This window comes from Mustela nivalis, assembly GCF_964662115.1.
Source record: "Mustela nivalis genome assembly, chromosome: 8".
NCBI lineage: Eukaryota > Metazoa > Chordata > Mammalia > Carnivora > Mustelidae > Mustela > Mustela nivalis.
Genome location: NC_139027.1, coordinates 131,443,389 through 131,462,741, shown reverse-complemented (window position 1 = coordinate 131,462,741; position 19,353 = coordinate 131,443,389). Strand labels below are relative to the sequence as shown.

The 19,353-nt window shown below is 49.5% G+C and overlaps 1 protein-coding gene across 50 annotated transcripts in view; it reads left to right on the top strand.

The window, feature by feature from the left end:
- Positions 1 to 19,353, top strand: part of ZMYND8 (zinc finger MYND-type containing 8) — a 139,626-nt gene that overhangs the window by 96,077 nt on the left and 24,196 nt on the right. For 25 of the 50 annotated variants that reach the window (XM_082744800.1, XM_082744801.1, XM_082744841.1 and 22 more), the window contains 4 exons: positions 1,097 to 1,237; positions 10,496 to 10,648; positions 13,260 to 13,769; positions 18,677 to 18,985. In XM_082744800.1, coding sequence (XP_082600926.1) covers positions 1,097 to 1,237; positions 10,496 to 10,648; positions 13,260 to 13,769; positions 18,677 to 18,985 — 1,113 coding nt within the window. Of the gene's footprint in view, positions 1 to 1,096; positions 1,238 to 10,495; positions 10,649 to 13,173; positions 13,770 to 15,353; positions 15,479 to 18,676; positions 19,115 to 19,353 lie in introns of those variants that run through there. The other 25 variants (XM_082744821.1, XM_082744832.1, XM_082744799.1 and 22 more) reach the window with 3 other exon arrangements.

Sequence of the window (19,353 nt, the reverse complement as noted above, 5' to 3'; positions counted from 1 at the left end):
GTGTCTGCTCGTTCCCTCCCTGTTACATTAACGGTCGTGTTGACAGGGCCTGGCGCTAGAGCTGCGTGGGTACGTGAGTTTCACCCGTTGATCCTCATTCTCAGTACCCGCCCACGTGGCAGGTGGGCCAACCGACGCAAGCGTTCAGCAGTGTCCGAGCTCTTTTGAAATCCTCAGGATGTCCTGATTTGTGACCCCTTTACCATCCACAGCTTCTCCTAAGGACCAGACCACTGCAAAATCCGTGGTTCTTGTGCATCTGAGGAAGGCTGGCCATTTGATAGTCTGGTGTGAATTTAGTAACAGGACAGTAGCAGAAACGACGGACTCTTTAGGCCAAGGGGCATGATCTCCACGACCTGCAGGAGGCACGGCCCATCTGAACACTGAACACATTTTGTCACATGGTTTGGTTTCTGTCCTACCCCCAGCTCAGTGGGTGAAGCCCAGGGGTCCATATGTAGGTAGTTACAAGGTATTTTTAAAAGACTCGGGCTTAGGTAGGATTCTCTCTCCTCCTGTAAAAGTTTGGAGCATAGTAAGGAAGGAGTAATTGCCCAGCTCACTCTGTCTGGTGCCGGTTTGGCTTCATTCAGCATCACAGAACCTTAGACATGGGAAGCCAGAGATCTCCCAAGGGGTCGACTTGGCTTCTGGCAGGTGCAGTGACTGCGCGAGCCGGCCTGTGCAGCTCCCCCAAATGGACGGCTTGCCGTTTGTAGGCCTGGCTCCGGTCTCTGCCACTGGACCTGTGCTGGGGGCTGGTGTAATCCATGTTTATTTTGAGATTTATACCCGTGAACGGGCCAAACCAATTTCAGTGGCAGCTTAGCCGATTTGTCTTAGAGTTTTGTGTTGAACAGAATGACCGGGAAAGGGGAAGCCTTCTTCCGTTGCAGCTCTAACGGTTTCACATTGGGTTAAAGCTTGGGAACCCTGGGCATGAACGGTCAGCCCTTCTTGCTGTGCCTTGTCTGTGGTGCTTGGGAGGGGGCTTGTTGATATCAAAGATGATCCCTCTCCTCTCCCCCTGTGCACACAAGTTTGGTTTGTTTATTTGTAAATCCGTTTTGTAACAATGAACATCCTTTTCCAGCTTCGCCAGCCTCTGCGAAGACGGGACAAGCGGGGAGTTTATCTGGCAGCCCGAAAACTTTCTCCCCTCAAGCATCAACACCCATCACCACGAAAATGGACAAAACCTCCAGCACTGGAAGCATCCTGAATCTTAACTTGGGTCAGTGGGAATTTTTGGAAATCTTTCTCTGCAACAGTTTTGAATAGTCTTGCAAGTTGTGATGTCCTCTTTTGCATGTGGTTCTTGAACTCCGAACTCTTCTCTCTCTGCAAAATACATAAAAGGTATATACACTAGCCAAAGATGCAGAGAGTTCGGGAAGAGGAGCGAGTAAGGGATTTCCTGGGGCTTGCTGACATGTAGAGTTGTTTCATCTTGAAGTACCTTAGGCTAGTGTTCATAGCCATTTCATGTCCTTGACCATAGTAACCTGGTTCTTAGATATGTGTTTTTTGAAAGTTGTATTTATTTGAGAGAGAGAGAGATTGCGTGCACAGGAGCGCAGGGAGGGTCAGACTCCGCATAGAGCATGGAGGCTCTCAAGAGGCTGCATCTTAAGATCATGACCTGAGCTGAAATCAAGAGTTTAACACTTAACCGACTAGGTCACTCGGGTTCCTATGTGTGTATGTATATGTTTAATGGTTTTTTTTTTTTTTTTTTTTAAAGATTTTACTTATTTATTTGACAGACAGAGATCACAAGGAGGCAGAGAGAGGAGGAAGCAGGCTCCCTGCTGAGCAGAGCCCAATGTGGGGCTCGATCCCAGGACCCGAGCTGAAGGCAGAGGCTTAACCCTCTGAGCCACCCAGGCACCCTTTTAATGTTTTATGCACACACACACGATGTATATAAAGTTTTACGAATAGTATTTCCTTTTTCTATGTGCAGTGTATTCTGATGCTTTTTTAAAAAAATTCTCTTAAAATTTTTATTTTTTTTTTTAAGATTTTTATTTATTTGACAGAGAGAGATCACAAGTAGGCAGAGAGGCAGGCAGAGAGAGAGAGAGAGAGGAGGAAGCAGACTCCCTGCTGAGCAGAGAGCCTGACGCGGGACTCGATCCCAGGACCCTGAGATCATGACCTGAGCCGAAGGCAGCGGCTCAACCCACTGAGCCACCCAGGCGCCCTCTCTTAAAATTTTTAAAAAATGCTGGTCTTTAACCCAGACTTAGTAGGTTGTCCCCCCGCCCCCATTGGAATTCATTTGTTTGTTTGTTTTTTCTTTTTTTAAGATTTTATTTATTTATTTGACAGAGAGACAGGCAGAAGCAGGCTCCCCACTTAGCAGAGAGCCCGATGTGGGGCTCAATCCCAAGACACTGAGATCATGACCTGAGCTGAAGGCAGAGGCTTTTTAACTCACTGAGCCACCCAGGCGCCCCCGGTGTTTGTGTGTGTGTGTGTGTGTGTGTGTGTTTTAAATCACTACCTCAGGCGAAAGTTTTCAGAAAAATTTATCACCAGAAATGCTAAATATCCATTTGTGAAGTTATTTTATTGATCCATTCCATCATGATTGTTGATTTTTATTGAGAATTACATGCTGTGTGCTGTTTCAGGGACAGGGCAGCGAGTGGTGAGTGAGGGCCCTGGGTTGTGAGAGAAGGCCCGTCTCTCACACAGCGCTGGGTTCTAGAAAGAGAGAGAGAGAGATCAGGTAAATAGGACAGATCCCCCTGTGAGAAGGTCAAGTGTGCTAATGTGGTCAGGAGAGTGAGAGGCAGGTTGGGTGTGGTTTGGAAGAGGCAGTAGTTCGGGAAGGTGTCCACAAGGTGGTATGTATATATGTATTTTGTTAAAGATTTTGTTTATTTATTTGACAGACAGCTAGAGAAGGAAGACAGGAGGAGTGGGAGAGGGAGAAGCCGGCTCCCATCTCACAGGCTGCCTGCTGAGCTGACTTGAGGTGGTATTTAAGCCTAGATTGGCATGGCAAGAAAAACCAGCCATCCCTGTATTGGAAGGAAAGCCGCGAAGGAGTAACTAGGGACTTATAGGCCTTAGGGTAAGGGATGCTGATGGGAAGGCCCAGGTGGTTGTCCCAGTGGGTGAGTGGGGGAAAGGTGAGGAGCTGAGGTCCATCAGCCCTGGGGACCCTGTGGACCCTGGCACGGACCCTGGTGTGGGGCTGTTGGAGCATCGGAGGGATGTGAGCTGACAGAGCGTTTTTGAAGGACCATGCTGGGTGCTGTGTTGGGGATAGCCTATGCAGCTGTCTTCCCCCGGGTCCTTCCCTCACTCCCCTTCCAGGGGATACTTGGCAAAGTCTGGAGACGTTTTTGGTTGTCATAGCCGGGAAGGGAGACTCAGAGCCCAGGGTTTTGGGAAGCGAGGGAGGGCAGCCTCCTGTGTGCAGTGGTGCTCACATGGGAATTCACAGCCTCTGGAGGCCAGTACTCTCCCGGGTGATCTTGTCCTGCAGTGCCCAGTGCCCCAGTGCCCTTCCAGATGGAGAGACGGGGGGTCTGGCGGGGGGAGGCTGCAGGTGCCCAGGATCCCAGAGCCAGTAGGTGGCCAGGCTGGAGGAAGCTTGTATGTCCGTGGAGCCCAGAACCTGGTCTACCCTGGCTCCCCTGTTAGTGAAGCCTGGATGTGGTCCGGCAGGCAGTATGGTAACTTTCGGGGCTCTAGCTCAGATGCAAACTGCTGGTGCAAATTGCTCACTTGCACAGAAGCGGACCCATTTGCACCCCTGGGGAACATTCGTTGATCTCAGCAGTGTGGTTGCTTTCTCACACCCTCCCTCCACCTCCACACCCTGAAAAGGAACAGTGTGCAGAGGTAGTTCTCATGGTCACGCTTCTCTCTGCCAGTCATGTGTGGCCACTTCATTTCCCTAAGCCAGGCCGTCTTGGACATCCTTCTGAGGGTGGGATTTGGTGGGGTGTCTTTCAGTTTGGCCTATCCGTGGTGGTGGTGGTGGTGAAGAATTTCTTCTCATTGTGTGTGCCGGTGGGTGGGCCTGGTGGGACCCGAGGCGCTCCTGTGCAGATGCCCACCCACCCCTGCCCCCAGCTCCTTCCGTTCTAGGACACTTGCCTTGTTTGTCAGTGGGAACGAAAGCATTGGGAATGCGGGTGTTTTATGGGCCAGCATTTCAGTTACCTAATGGGAAGAGGATCAGAGAGGGACCAGTGGAAGTGTCGTGGCTGAGTAGAAGGATCAGACAGTGGAGGGAAGTTCTAAATAATCCTCAAGAGCTTGCCCAGGTTGGGGCCGATGCTTTGTATGGGGCTACTTTTCTTTCTTTCTTTTTTTTTTTCTTTTTTCTTTTTAAGTAGGCTCCACACTCAGCATGGAGCCCAGTGTAGGGCTTGAACTCATGACCCTGAGATCAGGACCTGAACTGAGATCAAGAGTCGGACACTTAACCCACTGAGCCATCCCAGCATCCCATGGGGCTTTTTTTTTTCATGTCTGGTATCTGTATAACTACTTTAAGCAGATAGAAATGAGACTGTGCTGGGGATGCTGACAACATTATTATATCTAACAAAACGGTATTTCATTAAAAAAAAAAAAAAAGACTGGAAAAGACCCAAATTAGAGAGCTGGAAATCCTGAGTGATTTTTTTTTTTTAGGCGGGGTCGGGGGCATGGAGTTGGGGTCAGGGAGGTCTTGACTGATGACACTGGTTACACACACCTATAGTGAGGTGTTCAAGCTCCCACACTGTATTTCCCCCCCGATTTTACTCTCTGTAAATTAAAACTATTGAAAAAACCACAGCAGTCTCCAAGGTAGATAACAGTCCCAATTTATTGCAGTAGAAACTGAGGCACAGTGTAGCCAAGTTAGCTGCTCTGCCAGGATCCTGTGGTTCGCCATCATGTTTGGCCTGTGTGGATTCAGGCCTGTCTGCCTTGTAGTTTGTGCTCTCAGCCACGATACGTGAGCTGCCACGCTGCAAGACAGGGCTGTGTCCGGAGCCTGGTGGGCCCCGGACATGGCTTCTCGTGCCTTTGGCTACGTTGGCCTAGCTGTGGGGTGGGGGGTAGGGTGAGGATTTCGAATGGGCACTCCTGCGGAAGACGGATTGCTTTTTTGAAAGATGCAGCTCCCATTAGTTGAACCTGTGTTGTCAGATGCTGAGTTTTCAAGAAAACACAGCAATGCAGATTTTTATATGAACACTCGTGTTTCAAAATCGGTAATCAATTGCATTAAAAATGAGAACTCTCTTTAGTCACAACAGGTAAGTCCAACCCAGAATACTGAAGCCCAGCCCGTGGGTCATCAGCTGCGTACATGATTCTTTTTTTTTTTTTTTTTAAAGATTTTATTTATTTATTTGACAGAGAGAAATCACAAGTAGATGGAGAGGCAGGCAGAGAGAGAGAGAGAGAGAGAGGGAAGCAGGCTCCCTGCTGAGCAGAGAGCCCGATGCGGGACTCGATCCCAGGACCCTGAGATCAGGACCTGAGCCGAAGGCAGCGGCTTAACCCACTGAGCCACCCAGGCGCCCTGCGTACATGATTCTTAGACTTAATTTTGGTGCATGACAAAGGGGAGAGCTTCTGCAGAGGCTGTTGTCGCCTGTTTGCTGAGACACCAGGCCCTCATTGGCTGTCTTAGGGCTCCTGGCGGCTTTGAAACATGGAGCAGAAGGCTGGTGGATGGTTACAGCCCCTTTCTATGACCGTATGGAAAATAAGTCATCAGTAAGAACAAGAGGAGGAAGGCCTGATTCTTTTCATCTTCCAGACTCCTGTTTGTGTCTCCGGGAATCTTGTCTCCTCTGTATCACGCAGGGTGTTTGCTTTGGGCTGAACAAACACAGCAGTTGAGTGATCCTGTTGGTGACACACATGTGTCTGGTGCTCAGTGAGAGATGCTGACAGCAACGGGAAGTTGTCAGACCTGGCGCGCTGCTGCTTGCTGATTCCCTCGGCTGTCACGAGGTCGCCTTTCTTTCTCTGGATAACGTGATGCCTTGAAGTCAGGCATCCCTAGAGAGCATGTGTTCGAGACCCAGGCTTTCCACAGATTGTCTTGATCCTCCTTCCCCCACTCCTCCAGTGGGTGACGTGAGGACAACTCTGCTTGGCGTTGATTGATAATAGATATTTACCAGGGTCTCTGGGCTGGACGGTACTGTTCCCTTGAAGGAGCCACTATTTTGTAGCTCCTGGAAGTCCATCCGTTATAGTCACCCAGCCCTTTGGAACAAAGGAAATCTCTGTTTCTTTCTTCCTTCCTTCCTTTCTGCCATCCTTCCTTCCCTTTCTGTCTGTCTGTCTGTCTGTCATGGTGGAGGGTGTAGAGGGAAAGGGAGAGGGAGAATCCCAAGCAGCCCAGAGCCCAGACCCTGAGATATGACCTGAGCCCAGATGAAGAGAGGTACACTTACATAACTGAGCCACCCAGGCACCTTAAGAAATCAATTTTTTTTTCCAGTTGAAAAAGATGTGCTTATATTTTTCTTTTTTTTTCTTTTTCTTTTTTTAAATTTTTCTTATAAAGAGTTTCTTTTTTTAAGTCATGGAGGCACATGGTAAGAGAAGTTTAAGAGGACAGAAGATGTTTAATGAAAACCCAATTGGTCTGTAACCTGGTCACATCTCTGTGCCCCACCCAACAAAGGACCACAGTTACCTCTTCTCAGTCCTCTTGAAGAGTTCTTCTATATGTATACCAGGAGTTTTCAACCTGGGTGATTTTTATCTGCTAGGGGGATGTTTGGCCATCTGTGGAGGTGTTACTTTTCAGTAATAAGGTATAGAGATCAAGAGGAAGCCGCACGGGAGCCGTCTGGAGGCGACCCTTGAGACATTTTTATGGTCACAACTGGGATACGGGTGCTGCTGGCATCTGGTGGGTGAGGCCAGGAAAGCGCTGAGCAGCCTACAATGCGCAGGATGCCCCTCCCCCTCCAGCCCCCCACTTCCCTTCCCCCGCACACAAAGACTTACCCAGCCTCAAATACCAATAGTGCCAACATTGAGAAACCCCAAGAACACACATATTCTGATCTGTGTTCCATATCCTTCTCTCCTCCCCTACACCAGTGCTCATGTGCCCCTCCAGTTGTCACCTTTGTTCTCATTAAACAGGGTGGCTTTTCTAGAACAGCACATAAAGATCCGATAGGGTTTTCCTGTAAGCAGCAGTATTTTGTTCCGCCTCAAGGTGAAGTGTTGACTTAACTTATTGGCTCTAGGATGTTTTGCTGTTGAAAATAGCTGCAGTGAAGAGCTTTTTACCCCATGTGGGAGCATAGCCATAGGATGAATTCCTAGAAGTAGAATCTCCGGTCAGAGGCCGTGTGTGTTTGACGTTTTGAGAGATACTGCCAAATTGCCCTCTGAAGGAATGCTTCTGATACATGCTCCCTCCAGAAATGTAAGATCATGTCTCTTTCTCTAGCCTTGGTATTTTTTTCACCCTGGTTTCCATTTATAGCCCAAGCTGTCTTCGTATCAGCTGAAAAGTTCAAAATGTTGGCAGCAAAGGTGGATTCTGAAGATATTCCTGATAGAGAAGGGCAGGGGCGGAGGAAGTCCCGATAAGGCACTATTAGCTAAACAAGAAAGAGAGGCAGCTCTTTTCTCCCTGTGAAGGCGAGGGAAACTAAAAACAAAGCAGTTGAATTTCGAGAAAGTTAATTAGATTTGGCTAAACTCCTGAAGGTCTGCTCCCAGGGACCTGATCCCAGGCCCTTCCTGGATAAACATTACTGTGGCTTATTGACCAGAGAAACCTTCACTGTAAAAGGAGGTGCTTTGCCTTTTTTTCATTCCTCCTGATGATGAGTATTTCCGAGGGCAGCCTTTTTAGGCTAAAGTTAAAAGATTGCGTTTACTGTTCGACATACAGTTATGCACACACAGGAGTGTTCTGGCGAGCTGTAGGTCTCTTAACGAGCCCTAGGTTTAGAAGGTTAACACGGAGATACAAAGGTTAAGGAAAATCAGGAGGAGTTTTCTTTTATCTTAAAGATTTATGTATTGGAGAGAGAGCTTGATCCCCTAAACCTGAGATCATGACCTGAGCCTTAACTGACTGAGCTGTCCAGGCACCCCCAGGAGGATTTTTTTTTTTTAAACTCACATAGAAGATTGAACTAATACAGGGCTTCTCAGCCTTAGCTACCAGTTAGAATCATCTGGGTTACTTAAAAAAAAAATTTTTAATTATTACTATTTTTAAGTAGGCTCCCTGCCCAATGTGAGGCTTGAACTCATGATCCTGAGATCAAGAGTCATGGACTCAAGGGCTCAATGGAATGAACCAGCCTGGCCTTGGGTCTGGACAGGGCCAGTGTCCAGACACCCCCCCCCCCCCCCCCAGTTAATTCACATTCTCTGGGTGTGGGGGGGGGGAACCAAGGCTTTTTTTCTTTTTAGAGCTCTGTAGGTGGTTTCATTGTGCAGATAAGATTGCAATTAACATCACAAGAGGGGATGGCAGATTTTATTACAGCCTTTGGACCAAATCTGGCCTCCAGCTGTTTTTGTAAATAAAGTTTTATTGGAACAGGGTGTCCTCAGTTTGTTAACAGGTCCTGTAGGGCCACTTTGGCAGCAGAGCCTGCATGGCCCGCAGAGCCCAGGTCACTTTGGCAGTTTTATAGAAAAACTTGGCTGACTCCGGGTAGCGTAGATGGTGTTTTTTTGGTAACTGGCTTGCGGAACGTTACTGAGGACACTGAGGGAATGTGGTTTTGTGAGATTTTTTTCTTTGACAACTTTATACTTGAAAGGCTGCCTTTTCCCTTAGGAATCCTGCCCACTTTCTCATTTCTGAAAGCGGAAGTTAGGAGACAGCCTTTCCCCCGCCTTCCCCCCTTTCCTGTCACATCCGCAGCTCAACTGTTGGAACCTTAAGTCCTGCCAGTACTGCTCTTGAATCGGAGGTTTCTTTCTTTCTCTTCCTCCTCCTCTCCTCCCCACCCCACCCCCCCCCGCACCCCCCAGTTACTGTTTTATTTCTGTTTGGCTTGTGCCTTCTCTTTTTGAGATGCTTCTTAGGTTAATTTGCATGAAGGTTTTTCCCCTGTGCCTTCACCCCATCCTCTCGGTGAGCATGGCCAGTCCTGCACACACACGTGCACACGGATGCCCACGCACATGTATACACTCACTTGCAGCTGGTTATGAAGCCGTGTCTCGCAGGAGAAAGATGGTATCTGCTTGCTGTGAGCAACTCACACTGGAAACCTCTTTGAGGGCTCCCCCACCTCCCAGTATGTTTTTGGGAAAGGGCCCTTCCTAATCCTACCTTGGTCAGGACCTCATTATGGTGGTAAAATCAACTTGGAGCTGTTTGTGGCTCTGGTTAGCTGTCAGTGGGCTGGCTGGGGCCTTGGGAAGCTGCCTCTCTCCGGTCGCTTTAAAGGAACAAATCTCTGGGTGTGCAGGGTGAGAGACGGCCTCATTCCTGGGTGAAGGGGAAGGTGCGTGGGTCATGATGGGAAATGGAAACGAGCAGAGAAGGAAGGTTTTGAGCAGCCCTGGTGGTCCAGCAGGGGGGTCTGTGAGGTCTCATTGCTTTCTCGGCCTGTGCAGACACCTTCATTTTGTCCCCACTTTGTCCCTTTTGGAGGAAGTGGGGAAGGAATTCAAGCAATGCTAGCTCACAGACCCTTGGAATCTGTTCCACTTGGTCCTATAAGGAGCCCATGGCAGAAGTGGGGAGGCTGGCTGGCCCCCTGGCCCTGAGTCCTCCGTCAGAGGCCTTTGCTGGGACTAAGGCCAGGAGCTCTCACTGTATCTGAGCGAGAAGACACAGGTTGAATATCCAGGGCTAATCTGTTCATCTGTCTTCAGATGGATGCCTGGCTCAAAAGCAGGGGGTCTGCCCATCCGACACATGCCCTCCTTTTCTGACTTGAGCTCCTGTTTAGATCAGCTAGGAACGAAAAGTGAAGACTCCACGGTAAACGAGGAACCGGGCCTCCAGTTCTTGTGTGTGTGTGTGTGTGTGTGTGTGTGTGTGTGTGCTCTCGCTCCGGGGTGGCGTGGTGGGGGAGGCGGTTCACATCCCTTGGGTACAAGCCCTCTCTGATCTGGGCCTGGAGTTAGAAGTACACTCTGGCCAGACTTGGTGTGACTTTATCTGCTGCTACTGAGATTGAATATATTACTGTAACCTTTGGCTTCGGAGCTCCCCGATGACGCAGCGTTCCGCAGACAACCATCTGGCTGGGATTGTGCATTTTAAATATTGAAAGCCACCCAGGCAACTGTTCAGTAGACTGGGTAAACCTGCCAAATGTGTTCTCGGGCTATTATCTCCAAGTTAGCCCGTCGTCGAGCAGATGATGTTGCTGGGACAGACAGTGAGAAGGTTGGAGGTTTCTCTCCCTGCTGTGTTCTAGAGCGCGTGTTTACGAGAAGGAAGCTAAGCGACGAGCGTTGCCTAGTCCTCCACCCAGCGCCTGCCTGACGGGGCTGTGACCGTGTCTTTCAGATCGGAGCAAGGCCGAGATGGACCTGAAGGAGCTGAGCGAGTCGGTCCAGCAGCAGACGGCGCCTGTTCCCCTCATCTCGCCCAAGCGGCAGATCCGGAGCAGGTTCCAGCTCAATCTCGACAAGACCATAGAGAGTTGCAAAGCACAATTAGGTACGTGCTTCGGTTTGCTCGCACAGGTGCTGTTGGTCTCCACCGTCACTGTTGACCCTTTGTATGGGGTCACTGCCCGGACGAAGCCGAAGTTGGATCCCGGCTGCTGTTGGCAGCTGCTTGACCTTGGCCAAGAATAGCCTCTCACGGCACAGTGTTTCAGATTTGCCAGTTAGCGGTCCAGAAGGGTTCTGCCAATTCTACCCAGCATCTGCTCTGGTTGTGGCTGCCTGCAGACATGAGGTGCAGGTGGTAGGGCAGTTTGCAAGGGCAGTGATTCTCCTGAGTTTGCCCTGTGCTCCCTTTTCAGCATACGTCAGGGTCCTAGTGTCAGGACGCAGAGTGTCCCATGCACATGTCCAACACAGTCTTTTCTGCTGCGGACTGAGCCCTTCCCACCAGGCACTCACGTCCTGCTTCTGTGCCTCTTGCCTCCATCCCTCTTCCCCGTGCTGCCTGCCTTCATGCTGCCTCCTGACATGCTTTCCCTAAGGCTGACCTCAGGCATCGCCTCATCCAGGAAGTCTCCTCTGATTGCCCTCCCCTCCCCGTCTGCTGCCTCCTGTGGCGCTTTATGGCTTGGAAGCATCAGCGGTCTCTTTGTGTTTGGGAGGGTGGGGGTCCCTCTAGACTGGAAGCCAGATTAGAAGCTCCTAGAGGGGAGGGAGCCCGCCTTACAAGCATTTATGTTCTCCACAGTACTTGTGTACGTAATAGATGGCTCTGGAATGTCTGTTGACTTAGTAAACAAAGCCAGGAGAGTATTTGCAGAGAAGTAGCTGATGGCTGGCCTCAGGAGAGAGAGCCCACCGTGGTGAGGTTTGCAGTCTCTGGGTGCTGTGGACCTTGGGATGAGTAAGCTATAGTCAGGGGCCCTCCAGAAAGGCCAGAGGAGGACATTTCTTGTTGGAGTTTCTGTTCGATTAGGACATTGAATAGTGTGGTTGAAATTTTGCAGGCTGTTTAAATACTCACCTTGGGTCCTTCCATGCAGCTGGTCTAACTCCTCAATTTATGATTAATGTAAATAAGAATTTTAAGATTTCTGTTCACCGTTTCCTGCATACCTTGCACTGTACTATGCACGGTGCATAGCTTGTCCTTGGAGGATGAAACCATTATCCGTCCCATTTTGCAGATGAAGAAACTGAGGCTCAGAGAGCTAGGTCAGTAGTTTAGGTCACACAGTGAATACAGGAGCAGGATTTGAATTCATGTCCTTTGGGCTCTGGTATCCAAGCTTTTCTTATCGCGCATATGTGGTCACACTTGTCCTGGTGTCTGACTTAACTACAGTAGTATAACCCTTAGGGTCCCAGACGTTATACCACGTCTGAGTTTGGGTATTTTGGCTTCTCCTGGTTTGGATCAAGCCCTGGTGGAGGCATGTAATTCCATAATGTTTCTGCTAGGCTGCTTATGGCTTTTATCTGTCTGCGGTTTCCTTTCAGTGTGTCTGGGTCAGGAGAGTGACCACCTCCGCCCACTCCCTCTGTCCCCTGTCATGGTGGCCATTGCTCTAGAATGAAGAGCAAATTGGGTTTTTCTTATTTTAGACTTTTGGGGTGTAGTATTGTATACCTGTGGCCAGATGACCGTCCTTACTGGGAGCAGGACACAGAATTGGGTTAAATGGAATATATTTTTTCCTATGTGTATGTGTGTGAGTGCCTGCCACGTTGCATTTTGTCTAGCGTTGGCTAGTACGTGACTTTGCTCTTGACTCCGCTGTCAGTGAAAGAACAGGGCAGACAAGATGGTGGCTTGATGCAGCATCAGTGCAGGGAGCAGGAGGGAGGAGGGCTGGGCTCCTGGGTCAGCCGGAGGTGGTGTGTCCCTGAGGGAAGCTGCCAGGGGCTTCATGGCTCTAGCGAGCCACGGCCCTGCAGGCCTGTGACCCAGAGGGGCCAGATCCTCTGCTCTTTGCATACAAGCCTGCTGTCTTGAGTTCTGCGTGAAATTTCCTTTCTTGTGAATTGGGAGGTACGTTCGTTCTAAGTGAAAAGCAAACAACAATGTACCTGCTGGTCCAAATTCTTGCTTCCTACATAACCTGTGTGCTGGCCCGATGTGGCTTGGGCTTTGAGTTGGCAGCCTTTGCTTTAAGGCTCTGGCTTATTTCTTGGAGTCCTGGAGACAAAGGGAAAAGGACTTGAATGCTTTGGGAATTTGTGGGAAGAGTGCTAGTGGTCTGTCAGGAGCCCAGGGTTCTAGCCTTGCCTCTGTCTTGGTCCTAGAATAAGGGATTTCTCTGGGCCTCTATTTTCTGATCTGTAAAATGGATCCGTTTTAATAGCTCCTCTCTGTGGTTCCCTTCCATTTCTCCCATCCTCGACATCTCAGTGAGTTATCAGGGACGCAGAGATGTAGCTCCGGATAAATTGAAAGTTTACATTGTCTGGTCCATTGTCATCTCGGAGTGTCAGTAACTGAAACCCGAGTTCCATTGTCTGCTGCAGCTCACCGGTAAGCCCACCCGGCCAGTGTGATGAGATTTGAAATGTGTTTTTTTTTTTTTATTCCAGCATTTGGCGTGGAAAATGTTTGCGTTTTAGGTCCTGCTCTTTATTTTGTGACTACGCCACATGCTGGGTTTTCTCTTTGAATTTAGGCATAAATGAAATCTCGGAAGATGTTTACACGGCCGTAGAGCACAGCGATTCGGAAGATTCCGAGAAGTCTGATAGTAGCGATAGTGAGTATATCAGTGACGATGAGCAGAAGCCCAAGAATGAGCCAGAAGACGCAGAAGACAAAGAGGGTAGCCGGGTGGACAAAGAGCCATCAGCAGTCAAAAAAAAGCCCAAACTGGCCAGCCCGGTGGAGACTAAGGAAGAGCTGAAAAGCACATCACCAGCCAGCGAGAAAGCAGATCCGGGCTCAGTGAAGGAAAAGGCAAGCCCCCCGCCCGAGAAGGACTTTTCAGAGAAAGCGAAAGCTTCCCCTCATTCCACAAAGGATAAACTGAAGGGGAAGGATGAGACCGATTCCCCAACGGTACATTTGGGCCTGGACTCCGATTCAGAAAGTGAACTTGTCATAGATTTAGGAGAAGACCATTCTGGGCGGGAGGGTCGTAAAAATAAGAAGGAACCCAAAGAAACATCTCCCAAGCAGGATGGTAAGTGATCGCACCAGTTTCCGGTTTCTTGGTTTGGTTTAGAGTGCCACCTTGAATTTGTATTTCCAGAAGTTAAGGGACCCTCCGACGACGTCGCAAAGAGAGATACTAGAGTGGAGCTTTGGTTGAGTCAAGGTCACCTGGCTAAATCACTGATCAGGCCCAGGGCTGACAATGGCCCCCTACAGGGCCTGCGGGCTTTGCATCTGCTTAGTACCCAAGGTGGTTGATTTTGAGCCCAGAAAAGTGAAAAACGGTAGGTGTTTCTAACATCAAGGTCATTTTTAGGCGAAGCACCTGCTTTCCCAGTAGGCTTACTCATTTCCCTAAAGTGTTTGTCCACATTTGGACATGTGACAAGGTTGAGATTGTTAGAAGAGTTCGGTTCAAAGATCTTGAGGAGTCAGCTCTTTTTCTTCCCTTTGTGCTGCCCAGGCACCTCCCCAGGGCATTTTCTTACTGGAATTAGGAGATCATTTGGGGAGGTGGTACCGGAAAGCTGAGTGCTTCTTGGGGCCATAGATTTGGGGAAGGTGTTGGATGGTGGGCACCTGAAATGGTGTTCCACGGCATGTGTGTTTCGCTGACCCGAGTCCAGGATTTCTCAGCTGTTGACATTTTGTGCAGAGTAATACCGCATGTCTGTGCATTGGAGGATGTTTAATAGCATCCTGGGCCTCTACCCACCAGATGCCAGGAGCATCTGCTCGGTTATGGCAGTGAGAGATGTCTTGACATTGCCCTTGGTTCCCTGGGAGGTTAGTGTCTCTTCTAGCTGAGAACCACTACTTGATCCCAGTGGTGCTTCCACTGGTGCTGTTACAGGCTGAACCAGCAGTAACTGCCCACAAGCCTGCGTGGCCCAGGCATGTTGGCAGACCCTCCAGAAGGAACATGTGGATGATGGGAAAGGTGTTCTTCCCTGGGTCAAAGCAGTCAGCACATTTTCCAGTTGGTTTGGCACCTGGGTACGAGGTGATTCCAATGCCCGAGAAAGATAAAATTGAAGAATTAATTACGGGCCCAGGAAAAAGATTGCCTAAGGACAAGCTGGTGGTCATAGGTACAAAATTATGTCCTCCGTGAACACCTGAAAGGTTAGGCTTAGTTTTGGACCATGCCCAACTTTTGACAGCAGACTTCTCAACCAAGCTCTTGAGTAAGATGTGATTTTGGGCCCCCCTGGGGGTTGCTGAGCCTGGCTGCTTATAGCGAGTTGGGGATGGCCTTGAGAATCTATCTTCTGTGTTCTTGTCCTCCTGGTTTGCTGTGGAATCTCCGTTGTTAAGGTGCGAGAATTCAGAAGAGGATGGAACGTCTCTGAATGGGGCAGTGGAGGGAGAAAGAGAAGCACTTGAGTGGGGCAGGAGTCCAGAATAGCACACCATTCCTGGGTAACCGTAGATTTCCGGATGACCTCTGAAAAATCAGATGAAGTGTTGTGGATTGCGGTTTGAGGCAGATGTGGCAGAAAACAATGGGGGGGGGTAGCATTTGTTCCATGTGGTTTGTGGGAATATTTGGATACAGAGATGGCATAGTGCCCCTATGAATGAAATAGTTACACTGTTCCTTATTTTCTAGAAGGTACCTTTGGATGGCTTGGTTTTATGACTCTTCTCCTTCCAGAAAGACTCTGTAACAGATTGACAAGAATATTTAACCACAAAACAAAATGTAAATAAAGTCTGTGAAAGATGGGAGTAGAATAGGAAACGGTCTGGAAACGTTTTATGCACAGAAATATGTTCTAGCTTTCAGAGTTAGCACAGTTGGGCTTTCATTTTGGCTGTGAGCTTCCTAGCAGTCAAAGCAACAAGGGAAATACAGTCCTTTAAAGGATCTCCTCTTTTTCAATAATAATAATAATAATAATAATAATCCCAGTTGATTAAATGAAACACAGTTCTTCCTTGCACTGATGTCTGGAGGAATTATGTCTGGGAAACCCCATGTGTGTGGTGTATGTAATTAAGCTGAAGGTGATTCTAAAACATAATTCAGGTAGGGCATTGTCCCAGGGGTTGGGACAAAGACCTACCAGTCTTTAATCTGGAGTCCTTTGGTGGTAGTTTTGATCTTGAAGAATCAGCTTTGGTTTTTTTGTTTGTTTGTTTTGTTTTTTATAGATTTTATTTATTTGACAGAGAGAGATCACAAGTAGGCAGAGAGGTAGGCAGAGAGAGGGGTGAAGCAGGCTCCCGCCTGAGCAGAGAGACCAGTGTGGGGCTTGATCCCAGGACCCTGAGATCACGACCCAAGCCAGAGGCAGAGGCTTAACCCACTGAGCCACCCAGGCACCCTGAAGAATGAGCTTTGTATCAGACTCTGCAGTAGAGCATTTTTCTCAATGTTGTATTTTCACTTACGAGTTTATGAAGTGAAGGGCATTCTGGAGTGTGCTATGGTAACCTTGAGTTCACCTTCAGCTGGGAATGAAGCTTATGTATAGAATTTGGTAGCAAAACTGCTTTCTAGCTGGTGAACTCAGGATAGAAGCAAAGAGAGAGCTTCCGTAGAGACCTTGCTATTGCTGTGTTTACCTTATAACATCAGTACTTTCCATCCTTTTCTCAGAAAGCCTGTGAACAAACTCTACAATAAACAGGTTGATAAGCAGGGGCAGCTTCTGGAATGTTAGCGCTTAAGAGATCCCTCTTTTCTGAGCTATATAGGTGATATGAGTATACACTCCAAATTTCTAGGAGAAATGGAATTTCCTGTGGCCTTTTTTCCCCCTTCTGTAAACTGCTAGAATCTTCTAGAAATCAAAATATTGTAGTGTCTAAGTAGTAACCCCAGAGGGTGCCTTAAGCCTAAAATCCTTTTCGGGTTGCACATTCCGGGTTTTTATTTGGAACAGAAGAGGGCCAGCTGTTGTCACTGCAGAGCAGCAGCCTGTCTGTGAAGCTAGCTGTGTGCTTCTGCAAATCAGTAGAAAGAGGAGGACCTATTGTCTGAGGAGAGGTGCTAGGCTTGCTCCTCAACAGTAACAGGATATTTTTTTGGTCACCTGGGAGGAGAGGGAGGCAGGGAGAGTGTATGTGCAGATTAGAAACCACGGGGCGGGGCGGCGGGGGTGGGAATCACCCTGGTGTACTGTTCCTAGGAAACCTGGGTTCAGAGCCCCCTCCCCACCTGCAAGGTGCAGGGGCAGCATCCAGTATCTGGCGTGTCCTGTCACGCTGGGGAAGGATCCTCCCTGCATGGGGGGGGAAGCCCCCCTTCCGGCTCCACCTGCACCCTTGCCCATGAACTGGAGGGGACTCAGGAGCAGAAGGACAGAGGAGGGTCCGGCAGATGTGATGACCATGGAGAAAGGCGCCCCCCCCCCTCGTGTGGAGGAGTCGGGAAATTCAGCTTTTTTTTTTTTTTAAAGGAAAAAATGTCCTTGACTTCCTCAAACCCAGCTTACTGAAAATCCTCCTTAGGATGATCAAGGTCAGGTCTTCTCCAGGTCACATAAATATAAAGGAACAGACATATCCTCCTTCTGTTGTCTCTGATGGGGGTGCTGACCTTGTACCCGTGTTTTGGGCGTGATCCCTGGGCATCCTCTCGGGGAGGGGCGTCAGACCTGCCCCACTGGTGGCTGGGACCTCTGTAGTGATGACTGACTTAGGGTCCCCTCCTCCCCTTTACAGATGAGCACCACGGGGCCACCCCTTCTGGGCTGCTCAGTGCTTCTGGCTCTAACCCGCCTTCCGCCCACTCCTCCCTGCCTACTCTGACTGACCGAAATGCTGCCTATTCCTAAACACGTCTTGGCTGATGCTGTCACCCGCCCCAAATTCTCACTTCTGCCTGTTGAAATCCTATCCCCCCCTGCCACACCCCCGTCCCCCCCCTGCCCTTCCCAGAAGACAGACTCCGGAAGGCAGCTTTTCCCAAACTTGTCATTCACATTCAGTAGTTTGGCCCGTCCCAAGTCCTGCTTGTATAATTCTTGATATTTTTACTTAAAGCAACTTAAGTTTTGCAGAATCATTATAGGTGTAGGTCTGACCACTGCACGAGAGGTTTACACTGCACGAGAGGTAAACCAGTACTAGAAGCCTGCTAGAAGGTGGTAGTGGGAATATGGTCAGAGTAAAAGCAAGGTGGGCACTGACCACGGTAAGCTCGAAGACACATGGAGTGTTGTCGAATCACGATACTGTCCACCTGCGGCAAGGAGAACACTGTACGTGAACTCTGCTGGAATTAAAATAAAAAAAATAAATAATAAAAACAACAACCGCAACAACAAAAGCAAGTCTCCTGACTTGGCAATAGGTTCTGGGTGTGGGTTGGAATTCCATTTAGTGTCAGGTGGTCAAGGCCATTAGCAGCACACTGGGACTTCGTCCCGGAGGGAGTGAGAGGTCAAGGGAGACTTTCTTTGTGGGTGACTTCATGGTGTTCAGTGCTTTGGCCCTTGGGAAGCCACCTGGTTCTTGGGGCTACACACTTTATAGGTTCCTAGCCACGGGAGATTCTCTTTATCTCTGGATTGACTTCTGCTGGGTCTTTCCGAAAGTGCTTAACCTGGTTTTCATTATAAAACAAACCGCGGACAGTGATTCTGTTCATCACTCATTGGTGGGCTGCTTGAGGGCAGGGGCTGGGTCCAGTTCACCCCGTTTCTCCCAGAGGCCCCGATAGCAGTCTCAGATGTGGGCAGGTGCTCAGGAGAGCAGGCCGACTCTCTGAGACAGGTGTGCAGAAGCGACCTCCGTGCGCGAGGTGAGATGTGCGCCTGCACTGCAGCGGGTAGTGGGGGGGTCCTGGCCGTACTGAGTTTGTTCGGCATTCGTGGCTGGCCTTGCTCTCTCTGACCCAGAACGTGCTGGCATAGGGAGACGCCACAGGCCACGCCAAGTCCGATCTCCACTTTTCGTTTACTTGTCTTCATGCGTCGGCTTTAGTCGTAGGTAAAGCTCCACCATCCACTACAGCGGGCAGCCAGTCCCCACCCGAAACTCCACTCCTCACCCGCTCCTCCTCCCAAACTCCCACTGCTGGTGTCACGGTCACCACCAGCACCACGTCCACCGTCACGGCCCCGGCCACCACTGCCACCGCCGCCGCCGCCGCCGCTGCCACCACCGCTGCTGCTGCCGCCGCCACCGCCACCGCCACCGCCACCACCACGGGGAGCCCGGTGAAAAAGCAGAGGCCGCTTTTACCGAAGGAGACTGCCCCGGCCGTGCAGCGGGTCGCGTGGAACTCGTCAAGTAAGTTTCAAACGTCTTCCCAAAAGTGGCACATGCAGAAGATGCAACGCCAGCAGCAGACCCAGCAGCAGACCCAGCAGCCTCAGTCTTCCCAGGGGACGAGATATCAGACCAGACAGGCTGTGAAAGGTACCACGCCCCCTTCTGTTCAACGTGGCGCCCGCTCCCTTCTCGCCACATCGACAGGAGAGACAGAACCGTTTTCTTTCTTTTTCTTTTTTCTTTTTTTTTTTTTTTCAGTTCCTTTTTGTTTTGTGGCCGTCGTATCTTGAAGGCCTTGCGCGTTCCATGTGGCATTTTTAAAAAAATCGTTTGGCAACTTGTTTTTTTTTTTCCCCCCACTTTTATTTCCACCCCCCTCTGTTGTT